We start from the raw sequence: 17648 nt of genomic DNA, 5'->3' as shown, positions 1-17648 counted from the left end.
CAAGCTCTGCAACCATTCTGTCTGTTGGACAGAGATCAATGATATAATAATCATTATTATATTATTAATTAGCCTATTATTATTACTATCATTATTATTATTCTTCTGATTATTAGTAGGGTGGCACAGCGGTCGAGTGGTTAGCGCGCAGACCTCACAGCTAGGAGACCAGGGTTCAATTCCACCCTCGGCCATCTCTGTGTGGAGTTTGCATGTTCTCCCCGTGCATGCGTGGGTTTTCTCCGGGTACTCCGGTTTCCTCCCACATTCCAAAAACATGCTAGGTTAATTGGTGACTCCAAATTGTCCATAGGTATGAATGTGAGTGTGAATGGTTGTTTGTCTATTTGTGCCCTGTGATTGGCTGGCGACCAGTCCAGGGTGTACCCCGCCTCTCGCCCCAAGACAGCTGGGATAGGCTCCAGCACCCCCGCGAACCTCGTGAGGATAAGCGGTAGAAAATGAATGAATGAATGAATGATTATTAGTACTACTACTAGTAGTAGTAGGCTTATTAGCCTCTTTTTGCCCTATTATATAAAATTTGTCAGACAATTTTTTTGTAAAAAAATTCAAATCTATAAAAAAAAAATAAAAATCAATTAAAAAAAATAGCAAAATATTTAGGGGGCTTAAGAAAATTTTCACCATTTACTTTAGGAGTTTTGAAGCCCCCCTAAAATAGGCCTAACGACGCCATTGTTAATAACACAATATTGCTTATGACCTTGTGACTTTAAATAAACCAAAACTGAGCAAGCCGATATCAACAATGAATGTGTTAGAACAACTTTAAAAGAAAGAATAACCCCTTTTTTGTTTTTAGAAATCCCTTAGAAAAAAAAAAAGAGTTTTGTTGTCCTACTCTACCTCCAGCGATGGCTGTTTTCTTGCCCACTGTCACAGTGATGGCAGTGGTGGCGATCACGATCCTTCCGGCTGGAAGTGGAGCAGCACAAACGCACAAATAAGTGGGTGTCATCACAATCATAATAATAAGTCAGACAACATAAAGACCGTCTATGATGAGAGGAGAGAAGTATATTGTACTACACAAGCTGGTAAATGTGTACTGACATATGCATTCCAAACATACAGTACATGCGTGCATCCACTACATTGATTTGCTGTCCTTATATTGAATATTAATTATGCATAAATGTGTCCAATCCCTTTATAGGTGATTGTGTAGCACCCTGCATGTAGAAGAACCTACATGCTTCCAAACAGAGGAGAGGAGGTTTCTTACATGAACGTTTATGTTCATGCCAGAAATAAATCAACAAAAAATAAGGTTTTAAAGATATAAAAAAGATAAAAAAAAAAAACAAGGAGTCATGCTATGCAAAGTTGAGGAAACCCAAGCGGCAGCATGCCAAGTAACATTTTTCCTCTACCCTCCTCCTCCTCCTCTTCCTCCCCCTGTACTCCCCCTCCCTCCTCCGCTCGTCGTTCCATCTCCTCTGTGCTCAAGGTGGCGCTATAGTCAGCGTCATAGTCCCTGAACATGTCTGGACACAACACATTGTTTAACAGACACAAATATTTGTGTGTGTGTGTGTTCTGTCCGTTACCTCTGGTGTCCTGTCGGGGCATGTAGTACAGAAACTGTTCAGCAGGGTACTCGGCTGCCCGGCGGTACCACAGCGGGAAGTGGTCCAAGGTGAACATGTTCTCCTTGTCCGTGGATGTCAGAAAGGACCTGGAAGACACCCGGTCAATGATATAACATCATGTGGTTGATGTATCACTGCATATCATAGCAAGAAGCTGGATGTCATGCAAGTATGTGTATTCTTAGCTAGCATATTACTGTTAACCACAGTAGCTCATACTGCTTTCCAACATGGACACTGAAGGTATATTTAATGGTGCTACTACAAGTAAATTAAGTAGGAAGTGCTATGATCTTTTGATAATCACTGCTGCAACCATCTTAAAGATCAATAAAGTATCGATCTATCTAACTCTGCATGATTTATTTCATTATTTTAAGCCCAATACTGAATAACACAAAACAATCCACTGTTACATTTAGAAGTAAATATATGGACATCCGCTAGAGGGCGTGGTTTCCCACTTTTATTCTAATGTTACATTGTGGAGTATTAGCAGGCTAATCTGTCTAGACTTTGTCACCCTTACTCGAGTGATTCCCAAAGTGTGGGCCGCGGCCCCCTGGTGGGAAGTGATGGTACTGCAGGTGGGTCATGAGAGGTCATTAAAAATATGATTCATTTTTGCAAATATTATTTTTTAAATTATTTTTATTGTAAAATATTTATTGTGGGCTGCACGACGGTCGAGTGGTTTAGCGCGTAGACCTGACAGCTAGGAGACCGGAGTTCAATCCCACCCTCGGCCATCTCTGTGTGGAGTTTGCATGTTCTCCCCGTGCATGAATGGGTTTTCTCCGGTTTCCCCCCACATTCCAAAAACATGCTAGGTTAATTAGCGACTCCAAATTGTCCATAGGTATGAATGTGAGTGTGAATGGTTGTTTGTCTATATGTGCCCTTTGATTGGCTGGCGACCAGTCCAGGGTGTACCCCGCCTCTCGCCCGAAGACAGCTGGGATAGGCTCCAGCACCCCCATAACCCTCGTGAGGGAAAAAAGCGGTAGAAAATGAATGAATGAATAATAAGTTAAGTGCTCTGAGAATGCAGCATTTCATCTATGTACTGTTTTTACATTTTTTAGATTTTCAAGTGGGCCTGAGTTGGTAAAGTTTGTGAACCCCTGCCTTACTCACTTGCCAACTCTCTTTTCAATGCCACTGTATCGCTGGAACCTCATCAGACCCGAGCGAGTGCCTAGAAAGGCGGTTTCCATGCCCTCATCCATACTAGAAGACAAAATAGATGCAGAAATATTAACAGGAACTAAGATTTAAAAGTACAGTACTGCATTTGGGGGCGACGACTCACCCGGCCGGGTTGAGCATGAGGGCAGTCCAGTAAGCTTCCATGGGCGCCGTCACCACCGCGTCGAAAAGTGTTTGCTGCAAGAGTTGCACGTCACCTGCAGAGAAAAATGATATCTTATCAGGAAGCAGTTAATTAAACACCGAAGAGTCCTGACTTACAATCCAGGTCTGGTTCTTTGCCCGTTAGGTATCTGACCACAGCCTGCAGCTGGCTCAATTTGCGATGAGCCGGGTCGATGTCGGTCTCACAGTAGGTCCTGCAGGGTTTTAGAGATACCGCAATACTGCAACGGAGGGTAGTAATTTTTACTTTCTAATGTGTTTCTACTCACCATTCGCTGGCTATGGTCAAATCAGGTGCTATTAAATCATGAAGACCTGCACAACAGAGGAACATTTAGCATGGAATGGAGTACAAAGCGAAATAAAAAAGTACAGAAAGGCTTACCTTCTTCAACTGAGACGTTTCCAATGAATATATACTGTCCATTTCCTCTTGTTAGTACGATACCAAGGCTGACAGACGGAGAAATACACGGAATTGACTGACAAATAAACAAAACATCAAACAAAACAATGCAATCCAACCTGAAAGGTGTCTCGTTGATGCTGGTGTAGAAGTAATCATTTTTCAGGAACATGACTCGTTTCTGATCAAAAGAGAGAAATGAAATGTACAACATAAAAAATAATTGGTGGATTGACGACCACAATGTACCCTACAAGGCATCTAATGGAAGTGGATGGAAAGTACAAAGTAAGAGTGTATGTAGGGGCTACCTCAATGACGATGAAATATCAATAATTGAAAAAAAAACAGAAAAAACTTAACATTTCTGGCCCATAAAGTTACCAAAAAAAATGTTTACTCACTCCTTTGTCCACTGAAGTTCTCACATCTAAGGACAAGGTACCGGTTTCTCCTTTGACCATGGCCGTCCTCAGCTGCCAGGACACAAATGAATGTAACTCTTCTAGTCCTGAACCACTTCTCCAAATACGAGTCAAGTCCTCAGTCATTGATGTCAAGTCCAAGTCAAGTTGCAGGTCTTTCTCACCATCTCTTCCATGTCCTCCCATTCCACCTCGGACAAATCCACGCTGTTATAATTGGGTTTGGGCTTCAGCTTCTTCCCCTCTTTGTACTAACACACACAGAAAAATATTTAAAAAGTGTTTTTTTTCAATTGCATAGGCATGTTAAACTGCAAGTAGTTCACCAGAGGTCGAAGGTCAGGATGAGACAGGATGTAGCCGTTGTTTGTGATGAGGTAGGCGTAACCGTGGACACCCAGCTAAGAAGACACACAACAATTATCATAAACTGGTGGTTAATATTGAGGCAGCACCGTGAAATGACTAGTGTTGGGCACGTTACTTTAAAAAAGTCATTAGTTATAGTTACTTCACCAAAAAAGTAAGTTAGTAAGTAAGTAACGTTACTAACTGAGTTACTCCACTACAAAAGTACCTAGTTACCAGTAAAAGTAACTATTTCCTCCCACCATTTTTACCTTTTATCTCAACGACGTTAAAGTAGTGTCTGTACTTCCCTTTAGCTAACCCTGTATTCTCACTAGACGTGCTCTAAACACCCGCCCACCCAAGTTCTCTGATTGGCTGAAGACTCAATCTTAACCAATCGTCATCGCTTATGTGCTCTAAACACCCGCCCACCCAAGTTCTCTGATTGGCTGAAGACGTAATCTTAACCAATCCTAATCGCTTATGTGCTCTAAACACCCGCCTACTTAAGTTCTCTGATTGGCTGAATACGCAATCTTAGCCAATCTTCATCGCTTATGTGCTCTAAACATCCGCCCACTTAAGTTCTCTGATTGGCTGAAGACGCAATCTTAGCCAATCTTCATCGTTTATGTGTTCTGAACACCCTCCCACTTAAGTTCTCTGATTGGCTTAAGACGCAATCTTAGCCAATCCTCATCCCTCTCCCTTGTCACTCTGCAACACTCAATGTAACGGAGTGTCGAAAATAGTAACGGCGTTATACTGACAGTAAGGATAATTAGTTAGATTACTTAGTTAATTAGTTATGTTGCTGAAAAAACGGCGTTAGTGATACCGTTTATTTAAACGCCGTTATTCCCATCACTGGAAATGGAAATTTTTCACCTTGTATCTGGGCGCTAATCTCATCAGTTCTCTCAGCGCGACGTCCGTCCCCACAACTCCCAGCAAAATTCCATGAGACAGCTACAAGAGACAAATGCCAAAAACTTCATAATAATAAAATCATCTGCTGTTCATCTAAAAAAATAAAATAATAATACCCTACCGTCTCTTTTTTCTTGCTGAACACCGGCATGGCAACCGAGGTCATCAGGAGCAAACTCTGAGCTTGACTGTTGAACAACTGCGACACAAAAATGAAGCTAAACTCGTAACAAATACGTCTACTGGGTGTGGTGGTAGTTCTTTTTGCTGTTGTTTTGCTATTAAAATAACTATTAGCTATGCTAGCTAAAGGGCTACGCTAACTAGATGCTTAGCTAAATGAAAATGTCTCTCGTATGACTGATTTACCTCTTTAGTGCTTGGTAACTGGGGGGGGGTGAAAGGAAAACACACGTGAAAAATGGCGGCTAACAAGATGGCGGCATAGTATTCAACTATAAAAGTACTACAGTATAAACTACAAATGGCACAAAAAAGCATGTCAACGTTTCAGCTGAAGACTTTTATCAGTTGAAATAACACATTATGAACTTTTCATTCAGCTTGTTAGTGGTTTCTTACAAGCATGCCAATGTTAGCAACAGTCTGCTAGCCTCAAGGGTTTGTTTAAAGTTGTGTGGGCTCATAATATGCACTTCAAAGTTCTAAAAATGCTAAATAAATGCTATAATTCATTGCTAACTAGTCTTACAACCAATTAGCTAACCTCATACTTTGGTATGTGACAAAAAATTAAAATTAAAAAATACAAAATAAATTATAATTTAAATAATTATAAATAAAAATATAATTATAGATTAATAATTTAATTAATATATAATAATAATAATAATAATAATAATAATAATAATAATAATAATAATAATAATAATAATAATAAATATTTAAATTAAATAAAAAACGAATAAATTACATTAGGAAAGCAGGAAGTGAACAAATGTAACAGTTACTGATTGTAAAAGTACCAGATGGAGGGGTAGGATCTAATAAGCTTTGCTTCTTCCTACTCCTTTTGGACATGTGGAACTGTGAACTGATTATGTGATGCATTCAATTGTAATCTGATTTGATGAGTTATGGATACAAAGATAAGTGGGAATGCTTTCCAAAATGGCCGTGACCTACCACACTGTCCATGTAGGCCTCAGTCCAGATGATGTCGTGGTCGTGGTTGATGACCATGGGCCTGCTGAGAACATGCAGGTACTCCATGACATTTTCTTGCACATCAGCCAACGTGGATACATGTGTGTAGTAGCCTGCAACACAAACACACACATACACACAATCACATTTAAATGGAATATTTTCATTTTGTTTTTTTGGCATTGCGGTGCAGTAAACCTATTATCAGACATGAAACATTGTAATCCCCAAATGGCTGAGCCGTTTTGGGCTCCTTGTTGTACAAGTGAGTGACGTCAGTGGGTTACCTGCTGAGATGTTCTATTTGCTAAGCACTATTCGTTTCCAATGCTGACTTCAATTCAAGGCCTTTTGTGTTTGGCTGAACAGAAGCGAGCACATCTGTTAGCCAAGGCTGTGTTTACAGTATATGTATTCTGATAATCTGCTATTTAATCCCAGGTTTTCATGGACTCCCGGGAGGCTAGAAGGTGATTATTTTTTTGGTCTTCTGCTGTAATTCCATGTTATTCACAAGAGGGCGCTTTTTTTTCCACTCCCATGTATCGCTACCTGAGGATGGAGGACAATTGAGGGAACAGTGGAAGGGAACGCAACTAGGGAAAGAAAAAAAGACGATTAATTAATTCATTCATTCATTTTCTACCGCTTTTTCCTCACGAGGGTCGCGGGGGTGCTGGAGCCTATCCCAGCTGTCTTCGGGCGAGAGGCGAGGTACACCCTGGACTGGTCGCCAGCCAATCAAAGGGCACATATACATAGACAAACAACCATTCACACTCACATTCATACCTATCGACAATTTGGAGTCGCCAATTAACCTAGCATGTTTTTGGAATATGGGAGGAAACCGGAGTACCCGGAGAAAACCCACGCATGCACAGGGAGATCATGCAAACTCCACACAGAGATGGCCGAGGGTGGAATCGAACCCTGGTCTCCTAGCTGTGCACTAACCACTAGACCGCCGTGCCGCCCAAGACGATTAATTTCTCATTAAATTCTTAGATGTTTTCAACTGAAAAAAAAATTCTAGAAAAATTCTAGAAACTTCCTCTTAATAATATGATTTTATTTGTGTAAAATTATAAAAAATTACTTTTTTTATTGTAATTTACTTTTTCAGTTTTTTTCTTGCCTTCTTATTTATCACTTTTTTTTCCACTCAATTCCAACTTTATTTGTGTAAAACTACAACTATTTTCTTCTCATATTCGGACTTTATTCATTTGCATCATGTTTATTCTCATTAAATGACAACTTATTCAGGTAATATTTGATTTCCTCGTAATCCAAACGACATAAGTCCAATGCTAGAAACGCGATTTAGATTTATATGAAGTGCAGCCCTAAATCCATTGTCCTTACCTTTGTTATTGCAGGCAATCCATTTGACATTTTCAGCAAACGTCATCTCTCGTCCAATCAGATAAGTGAACACTCGAACCTGGGATGACAGTTGGGTGCATGTAAATAGTGGCTTTGTGTGTACACACATGCATGATTTCAATTTTTTTTTGCATTTTTTTGGCACTCCCATTTCTTCTTTATGCGTTTTGAAACTCTCCTATTTACAACCTCCTTAACATTGTATAGTGTATATATATATATGTATATATATATATATATATATATACACAGAGGACAGGGGGGGCTTCGCCCCCCGGAGATGCACAGGATATGAATGAATGTAGTAGACATTCAAAAAAAAAAATAAAACAAATTAGGAACAAGAACCGGGATAGAACTTTCCCACTTTTGGACAGATTTAGTAGAGATACTCAATTGTTTTAGGCCACCATTAAATGTACACAAGTACACACAATCTACACTGCAAAACCGCTGCTCAAGCTCTGCAACCATTCTATATATATATATATGTATGTGTGTGAAATTAGTTTGACATTTTTTTTTTAAAAGAAAAAAAATCAATAAATAATTTTTAAAAAATCAATAAAAATATCAAATTATTTAGGGGGGCTTAAGAACATTTTAGGGGATTGAAGCCCCCTAACATAGGCCTAATGACACCACTGTGTATATATATATATACACATACATACATACATACATACATACATACATACATACATACATACATACATACATATATATACATACATATATATATATACATACACACATACACATATATGGAGGACCAAAACTGCCAAAATAGTAAATAAATAAATAAATAAAAGTGGAAATAAAAACAAAAATGAAAAAAAATCAAAAAATTTAATACAAAAAATAAATATAAATGGAAGTAAAAACAAAAATATTTTTTTTTAAATTTTTGAATCTTGTTTTTTATTTTTGTATTTATTTTTGCTTTTATTTATTTATTTATTTATTTATATATTTTTTATTTTTGTTTTTATTTCCATTTATATTTATTTTTTGTATTTAATTTTTTGATTTTTTTTCATTTTTGTTTTTATTTTCACTTTTATTTATTTATTTATTTATTATTTTGGCAGTTTTGGTCCTCATAGAAATGCAGAAGGAAAAACTATTCAAATGATGGGGCGGTCCTAAGTGTGTCTTGGGTTGAACTGTTCGCCTATTGGTTGATTGACATGTGACTGCGAAAATCGACTAGGTATGCCTGCAAACGGCCACAGCAAGAGGAAGTATACAGGGAGAAAAGTATACATTTACCGGGACAATAATGGCGGGGTCCACCAGGAAGTCGGTGTCCGAGCTTCTCAGGGACGCTGCCAATCGTTTGGATGATTTGGAACGTGGTAAGTATGAAACAGCTGATGTGTTACGCTTTTACTTAATTCCAGTTCAGGTGTGTTGATTCTTTCTTTACTTTCTGCTTTCACAAGCTTCAACTTCGGATGAATCGGACGAGAGTGGTGTGGTGACTTCCTCTTGCTGTGTCTGTTTGCAGGCATACCTAGTCGATTTTCGCACTCACATGTCGATCAACCAATAGGCGAACAGTTCAACCCAAGACACACTTAGGACCGCCCCCTCATTTGAATAGTTTTTCCTTCTGCATTTCTGAGGACCAAAACTGCCAAAATAATAAATAAATAAATAAAAGTGAAAATAAAAACAAAAATGAAAACAAAATGAAAAAATTAAATACAAAAAATAAATATAAATGGAAATAAAAACTAAAATAAAAAAATATATACATAAATAAAAGCAAAAATAAATACAAAAATAAAAAACAAGATTAAAAAATTTAAAAAAATATATTTTTGTTTTTATTTCATTTATATTTATTTTTTTGTATTTAATTTTTTTTTTTCATTTTTGTTTTTATTTCCACTTTTATTTATTTATTATTTTGGCAGTTTTGGTCTTCCATACACATATACATATACGTATATATATATATATATATATACATATATAGTATGTTATTGCGCATGCTGGTATGTGCGTCATACCCGCCGTTCTGGCCAGTTGAACTCTTCGAAAACGTCCTGGAAGTCTTCCATGGCGCCGTCTGTGATCAGCATGATGGCCTGGTTGCACAGGCTGCCCTGGCCCAGCGCTGCAGCCTGACAACACACACACACACACAAACACAATACACACATTCACCCACAACACATTGACTGCTTAACACGTTACTTTCTTTATTAAAAGCCAACCTCATTGAGAATCTTGAAGGACTCCTTCATTGCATTCTTCACTTTGCCCTCGCCTTTCACGTGGAGCTCGTCAATCAGGAGCTTGAAATGCTGCAGAAAGGAAGGGGGGGGGGTGATGCAGAGGAGGGGATTAACATGGCTACTTGGCTCCAGGACTAATTACAACACCGACAGATAATCTGGATTAAACAACACTGTCTAATAAACCCCCAAAATTTGCCTTGGACAGTTCATTAGGTACACAGATCCTATACAAGATAAATATGACAATATGTAATAACAATATATTTATTATTGAGGCTGTACAGCAGCTGTAAAGGTGCACTGCATCATACCGTATCTACTCATTGATTTGACATGAATGCAATTTGGCTTCATGTAATTGAACTTAATTTGTAATTGAACTTAATTTCATTGACTTTTATGCGGCTCGACACACAAAAGTGTGTCAGCCAACATCTGTAGGAGGCTACTGCTAAGAATCCAGCCAATCATTCAGCACCCTGGCCGGTCATGTGACATGCTTAAAAACTAGTAGCAGCAGCAGCACCGTGACCTCACCTGATCTCTTATGTTGTGATGTAGTGACGTGTAGTGGAGGGGGGGTTGAAAGTAGGGCATGTATCCAGCACATAGCACATAACACACACACACACACACACACATAGGATGGCTTTGCAGGATGATAATAAGAAGAGAGCAGATGAACAAGAAAGTACATACAAACAGATAAAGCCAGACAGGAAGTACATGGAAATACTACAATAATGGAGGCTGGACAACATAATCTTTATCCTCATGGTATTAGGAAACTACAGCTTACCTTTAATGAGAGGTTAAGTAAATTAATTAGCCGAATGTATGTGTGTGTGTGTGTTTTCTTTGTACCTCTCTGTTATCCAGATCAGCTTGTACCAACGTTCCCTTGAAGCACGGTTCCACGTAGCGGACATAGTCGCTATACTGGTGAAGACCCAAAACAGGAAGTTTTATTTTTACTGTTTGGTCCAACCAGATCTGCAACGATAAGGACTTACGGCGATGATGTTGACAAAGTCGTTCTCTCCCAACGTATCCAGTATGGTGTTGATGGTGTGTTTGGCTATGGTGAGTCTGAGCCCCTTCATGCTGCCGCTCACGTCCACCACAATGACCACGTCTTTAGGGGAGGTGGCAGCCTGGATGTACCTGAGGGGAAAAAACAACATAATGACTTCCATTAACAGTTCATCCGTACAATCCTTGTCCTTTATCTCTTTATTCTCATCCGGTGTAATTACAAGCTCGTTGACATAAATGAGATTTTCCCCCCCGGGGGCAGCAGCTGCTCCCAGGCAACTTTCCAGGTCCATAATCTGTTTGTTTGACATCCGACTTTGTGGATGCACCGTCTGAGGGACCAGACGGCGTTCCTGGAATGTGATTCCGTCTTATACTGGGATAAATCACATTTACAAGTACTGAAATGCAGGAGAAGTCAAACACACAGGAGAACGTGTGGCCAGATCTTTGATCGAACACCATGTACATGTTGGGTACACCACTGGGTACACCATTGGGTACACCACTGGGTTCACCAGCACAACGTAAAACACATTTGGGATGTCCAAAGTATGCTTATTGGCCCGTGGAACATTATAAGAAATATAATTTAACAAGCAGCAATTCAAAATATTACAAGAAAAAAGTCTAAATTTTAAAACGAGAATATTTGTGATATTATGAGGAAAAATAATGTAAGCTTAGTTGCATATATTTGAATATTAATGGAATTTTTAATTAATTAATTCATTCATTTTCTACCGCTTTTCCTCACGAGGGTCACGGGGGTGCTGGAGCCTATCCCAGATGTCAAACAAACATTCACACTCACATTCATACCTATGGACAATTTGGAGTCGCCAATTAACATAGCATGATTTTTGGAATGTGGGAGGAAACCGGAGTACCCGGAGAAAACCCATGCATGCACGGGGAGAACATGCAAACTCCACACAGAGATGGCCGAGGGTGGAATTGAACCCTGGTCTCCTAGCTGTGAGGTCTGCACGCTAATCACTCGACCGCCGGGCCGCCCCGGAATTTTTAATTCATTTTTTTTATTTGTAAAGTTGTTTTTTTTTTAAAAAATATATATTTTCTCACAAAAACTGGGTGGGATTCTTGTGGAAGAAAATTACATTAAAAACATTATTTACAAAAATATATTATTTAAAAAAAATATTTCAAAATTATATTTTTATTATGAATTTGTAATTATATTTTATTTATATTTTCATTTTTTTAAGTATGAAGTTGATTAAAGAAAAAATCTTACTTTCATAAGAGGGACCATTTGGGGCCCTTTTAAAGGGGACTTGATATTTTTTTCCAATTTTCTGACCTATAAATGGTGTTAGAATTCTGTATTCTCATGTTTTACAATACCAAAATTTCATTTTCAGTACATTAAATTGGAAATCCAAGGAAATACAGCTGGAGTAGGTGCAGATTCTGGAAGATCTAGAAAGCTTATCGTGTGTAGCTGCTCTATAGGAGTCCCAAAACAAGCATAATCGGTATATTTTGCATCAAAGATGTCTTCACCAGTTCCTGTTTCTGCAGTCGAACGTGACCACCCCGTTTTCGTCTGGGATCCACTGGATTCCTGTGGAGCAGCAAAAAAAAAGAGCAAAGCTGTCACAGCACTTTTCACATGGAAAAACCTGCTAGTTGGCTATACGATGGATTGATGGATTGATGGATTGATGGATTGATGGATGAGGAAGTGTGTCACCCAACGTTTGCTAATTACCACACACAAATACACACACACTGAGTCATCCCCGGCTGCAATTGCAAGCTAAGTCATACGTGTATTTGCTTTGGTTGCTAAATGTCCAAGTCATACCCGGGTAGAGCCTGAAGAAGCCGGTCGAGCTGCCAAAGTACTGCCAGGTAAGCGTGGGATCTTTTTGGAAGTTGTCAATGAACACGTCATTGAGAGCCTCCGACATGTACGCCCCGTTGAGGATATCTGGATCTACAGAAAGCGTGAAATGAGGACCTTCTGAATTGAGCGTGCTGATGACGCGTTCCTATACCGTACCTCTGTTGTAGACGTTAGTCGGGACTTGAATGTTGCTCTGCTGCGTGTTGACGGGCAGTTTGCTGAAGTGTTCATTGGCCTCCAGTGGGAATTCTCCTCCGAGAGGCAGCGAATTGCCATCCTCGTCCACCATGTTGACCAACATGGAGTTGTAGTATTCAAACTGGGGAGGAAAAGATGATCAGTTTTGGGTCTTTCTAATATTTAGTCAGGGTGATTTTATTGCAGCCTGTTATTTTTTGTGTCCAGTTGGATTGTTCCATTCCATTCCAGGAAATATTTTGACCCCCATTCAGTGTTTCTGCATGTCAAGGTTACATGACCCTGATATATTTACTTTTCTGCTACTGGGGGCGCGACTGAGATCATCAATCAAACAGGGAATCATCACTACCAAAATACTGCATAATAAGATCATAAAACAAGTAAAAAAAATCATTTTTTTAGGTTTAATAATAAAAAATAAATTTCTGCATACATAAAAAATATTATTTGTATTTATTATTATTTTTATCATATTTATTTATAAATAATAAATTTCTACATACATAAAAATATTATTTTTATTTATTATTATTTTTATTATATTTATGTATAAAAAATAAATTTCTACATACATAAAAATATTATTTTTATTTATTATTTTTATCATATTTATTTATTTATAAAAAAAATTCTACATACATAAAAATATTATTTTTATTTATTATTATTTTTATCATATTTATTTATAAAAAATAATTTCTACATACATAAAAATATTATTTTTATTTATTATTATTTTAAAAATAATTATTTATTTATGAAAAATAAATTTCTACATACATAAAAAATATTATTTTGTATTAATATTTTATGTTTTTTATTATAATAATATATTTTTTATATTTTAAAATGATCAGTTACTGATTAAATGTTGGTCGAGTTATGTCCATATGGGCAAATGTGATACTAATGGTTGCGTACCTCCAGCGTGTCGTTGTACTCGTGGTACAGATCGGCATCCTCAGCTGCTTCTGCTAACCTCTACAATAAATAAAACACTCCGCCATGTTATCATCATGTATAGCAATGGTGCACACAATCATTCCTGATGCGTTGGAGCACCTTGACAGATTTCATCTTCCTCCCCAGCATCTCTTCCATCTCCTCTGCAAACTTTTTCACCAGCTCCTCGCCGTCCACTTCCTCAATCTTCAGCACGCCCTCCACGTCCTTATATTTCTTGCAAAATGAAATCACGCCATGAGAATAAGATGAGTTAGCATGCTTGGCAGATGGTGAACAGGCCTGCTGGGGTGGGGGGGGGGTCTACAGGGTGGCATGGGTTGTGTAAAGCCTAATTACTAAAACACACACACACACGCACGCACGCACACGCAATACAAAACAGTAAAACTCAACAATGAGACATCACTGTCAGAACATTAGGTACACATTAACACCTTCACTATTATTAATTATCGCATATTTGTCTTTTAGTATCTAGAAATGCATGCTAAAAAAGTATTATAATTATCATAATAATAATTATTATTATTTATTTAATAACATCAATTTGTATTTAATTTAATATTTAATAATATTATTATGACAATTATAATACATTTTAATTAGTTATTAATTATTATTAATAATAATTTAATAACACCAATACATATTTAATTAATGTATTTAATTTAATATTTAATAATAATAAGTATTATGATAATGGGCAATATATAATTATTATTATATTATTATTATATTATATTATTATTATATTATTATTATTAATTTAATGACACCAATATGTATTTATTTAATAATAATAATAATTATTATTATTATTAGAGATAATAATAATGTTAATAACAATAATAATAATTATTATTATTAGAGCAATGTCTATAATAAGGTCTAATAATAGTAGAATAATAATAAAAAATATTATTATTATTATTACAGATAATAATAAGTATTATTATTAATAATAATAATAATTATTATTATTATTATTACAGATAATAATAAGTATATGAATCAAATACATACAATAAAAATGTATAGATTTAATTATTAAATAATTTCCATCGTGCTGCGTGACTATCTTATACACTAGGTATTCATCTGTCAATCATATTGGTCGTAGTATTGGTCATACTGGTCATAGTGGGACGTTTCTTACTTTTTGTAGCAGTTTAGCTCCGGAGTATTTGGTGGAGAGGGCGGCTATCTCTTTGCCGAAGGACTCCGCCCACTTTTGCACACTGCAACACAACAAAACACACAATGTAGAACATTCATAACTCCATAATAATACCTGCTGTGGGTGGAGTTGACTATCTATTATTATTATTGGGTGAGACTGGTGTAGCGTCCGGTCAGTAAGCTGCCGTGAAAGGTGGCGGCCGCTCATGTTTCAGAGGTCAGCTTAAGAGAGATTACATCTGAAGGTGACAGTCAATGCTGTCCGCCGGCTCGTCGCCTTATTCGTCGCTCTATGATGTTTCTGTTTTTTTGTTTTTTTTAATGTGACATAAAAAGACAGGATGCGACAGATGGTTCGGCCAATGGGGAGCCGCCCCAAGCTTTGTCACCGCTCGGCCTGCTGGCCATGTACGTTTATTCCAAAATAAGCATTCATTCATGCAGTGTTGGATCACCATGCTTTGGATAGTAAATGTGACCATGAGTGGTAGTAATCCACCAAAGAGGAGGAATGAGCTCATGATATCAGTTTTTTTTCCCGTGCTGCATCCCAATGACAGATGATTCCAATAATTTTGACACTCCTGAACGCCTCATAAAAGCACCAAAACATTACAAACACCTCTCACCACTACAAACCATTAGATATTGTCAAATAATACCAACAATAGTAAGCACTTCCTGCTTTATTTTTACACGGCATTATATCTAATTTCAGCTACCGACGCTATAATGGCTGTGTTTATTTCATATTTGATGCTACACTTGCACAATTCAACATGTAGGAAGAAGCAGAGTTGACTGAGGTGACTTATCAGGTGGTCCAAAAGTACTGCATAATGTTAAATAAACCAAAACACGAAAAAAACAGCATTATTTGCTTCAGAAAGGTTGATTTTTAGACAATATTTTATATAATTTGGCCTCAGATGGTCCAAACGTACTGCAAATAACAACATATTGTTAAATAAACTATCATACAATCAAACATAAGCATAACACGCTTAATAGAGGTTGATTTTTGGACAATATTACATGTCTTTTGTCTGTTATTAATCCTATAATGGCCTGAAAATGGTCCAAAAGTACACCTAATAACAACATATTGTTAAATAAACCAAAACACAATTAAAAGTAAGCATACTGTGCTTGATAAAGGTTGATTTTTTGGACAATATTACATGTCATTTGTCTGTTATTAATGCTATAATAGCCTATAATGGTCTAAAAGTAGTCCAAATAACATATTATTGAATAAACTAAATAAAACTAAAAAAAACTAAAACTAAAAAAAATAAAAACTAAAAAACTAAAACTACTAACTAACGACTAAAACTACTAAATAAAACACAATCAAACATAATCCTAATCCTGCTTGATAGAGGTTAATTTTTAGGCAATATTGTTTGTAATTTGGTTGTTATTAATGATATAACTGCCTCAGGTGGTCCAAAAGTACTCCAAATAAAAACATCTTGTTCAATAAACTATTATACTATTAAAAGTAAGCAGACTGTGCTTGATAATGGTTGATTTTTTTTGACAATATTACATGTCATTTGTCTGTTATTGATGCTACAATGGTCTCGGGTGGTCCAAATGTACTCTAAATAACAACATATTGTTAAATAAACCAAAACACAATTAAAAGTAAGCATACTGTGCCTAATAAAGGTTGATTTTTTAGACAATATTACATGTGATTTGTCTGTTATTAATGCCATAATGGCTGAAATGGTCTAAAAGTATACCAAATAACAACATATTGTTAAATAAACTAAATAAAACTAATCATACAATCAAACATAAGGCTAGCGTGCTTGATAGAGGTTGATTTTTGGACAATATTACATGTCATGTGTCTGCTATTAATGCTATAATGGCTGAAAATGGTCCAAAAGTACTCCAAATAACAACATATTGTTAAATAAACTAAATAAAACTAAAAAAAATAAAAACTAAAAAACTAAAACTACTAACTCCTAAAACTACTAAATAAAACACAATTAAACATAAGCCTAATGTGCTTGATAGAGGTTAATTTTTAGGCAATATTGTATGTAATTTGGTTGTTATTGATGACATAACTGCCTCAGGTGGTCCAAAAGTACTCCAAATAACAAGATCTTGTTAAATAAACTATTATACTATTAAAAGTAAGCATACTGTGCTTGATAAAGGGTGATTTTTTTGGACAATATTACATGTAATTGGTCTGTTATTGATGCTATAATGGTCTCAGGTGGTCCAAACATACTCCAAATAACAACATATTGTTAAATAAACCAAAACACTATCAAAAGTAAGCATACTGTGCTTGATAAATGTTGATTTTTAGGCAATATTTTGTGTATTTTGTCTGTTATTGATGCTATAACTGCCTCAGTTGGTCCAAAAATACTCCAAATAGCAACATCTTGTTAAATAAACCAAAACACAATCAAAAGTAAGCATACTGTGCTTGATAAAGGTTAATTTTTGAGACAA

At 36.5% G+C, this 17648-nt stretch overlaps 1 protein-coding gene across 1 annotated transcript in view; it reads right to left on the bottom strand.

The window, feature by feature from the left end:
- cacna2d4a (calcium channel, voltage-dependent, alpha 2/delta subunit 4a) overlaps positions 1-17648 on the bottom strand; it is a 62720-nt gene that overhangs the window by 39876 nt on the left and 5196 nt on the right. Inside the window, exons 4-29 of the mRNA XM_078799383.1 lie at positions 15139-15220; positions 14079-14195; positions 13938-13997; positions 12972-13134; positions 12774-12905; positions 12470-12530; positions 10921-11071; positions 10772-10846; positions 9884-9973; positions 9677-9790; positions 7638-7716; positions 6249-6382; positions 5224-5301; positions 5061-5141; positions 4148-4222; positions 3986-4072; positions 3801-3872; positions 3516-3577; positions 3376-3443; positions 3260-3305; positions 3087-3184; positions 2929-3022; positions 2754-2846; positions 1575-1702; positions 1398-1511; positions 871-939 (exon numbers count right to left, since the gene is read on the bottom strand). Coding sequence (XP_078655509.1) covers positions 871-939; positions 1398-1511; positions 1575-1702; positions 2754-2846; positions 2929-3022; positions 3087-3184; positions 3260-3305; positions 3376-3443; positions 3516-3577; positions 3801-3872; positions 3986-4072; positions 4148-4222; positions 5061-5141; positions 5224-5301; positions 6249-6382; positions 7638-7716; positions 9677-9790; positions 9884-9973; positions 10772-10846; positions 10921-11071; positions 12470-12530; positions 12774-12905; positions 12972-13134; positions 13938-13997; positions 14079-14195; positions 15139-15220 — 2423 coding nt within the window. The remainder of the gene's footprint in view (positions 1-870; positions 940-1397; positions 1512-1574; positions 1703-2753; positions 2847-2928; positions 3023-3086; positions 3185-3259; positions 3306-3375; positions 3444-3515; positions 3578-3800; positions 3873-3985; positions 4073-4147; positions 4223-5060; positions 5142-5223; positions 5302-6248; positions 6383-7637; positions 7717-9676; positions 9791-9883; positions 9974-10771; positions 10847-10920; positions 11072-12469; positions 12531-12773; positions 12906-12971; positions 13135-13937; positions 13998-14078; positions 14196-15138; positions 15221-17648) is intronic.

Source organism: Doryrhamphus excisus, linkage group LG2, assembly GCF_037039965.1.
Source record: "Doryrhamphus excisus strain RoL-2023G ecotype Guam linkage group LG2, RoL_Dexc_Guam_v1.1, whole genome shotgun sequence".
NCBI classification, from domain to species: Eukaryota; Metazoa; Chordata; class Actinopteri; order Syngnathiformes; family Syngnathidae; genus Doryrhamphus; species Doryrhamphus excisus.
This window is presented reverse-complemented; position numbering and strand designations above follow the sequence as displayed.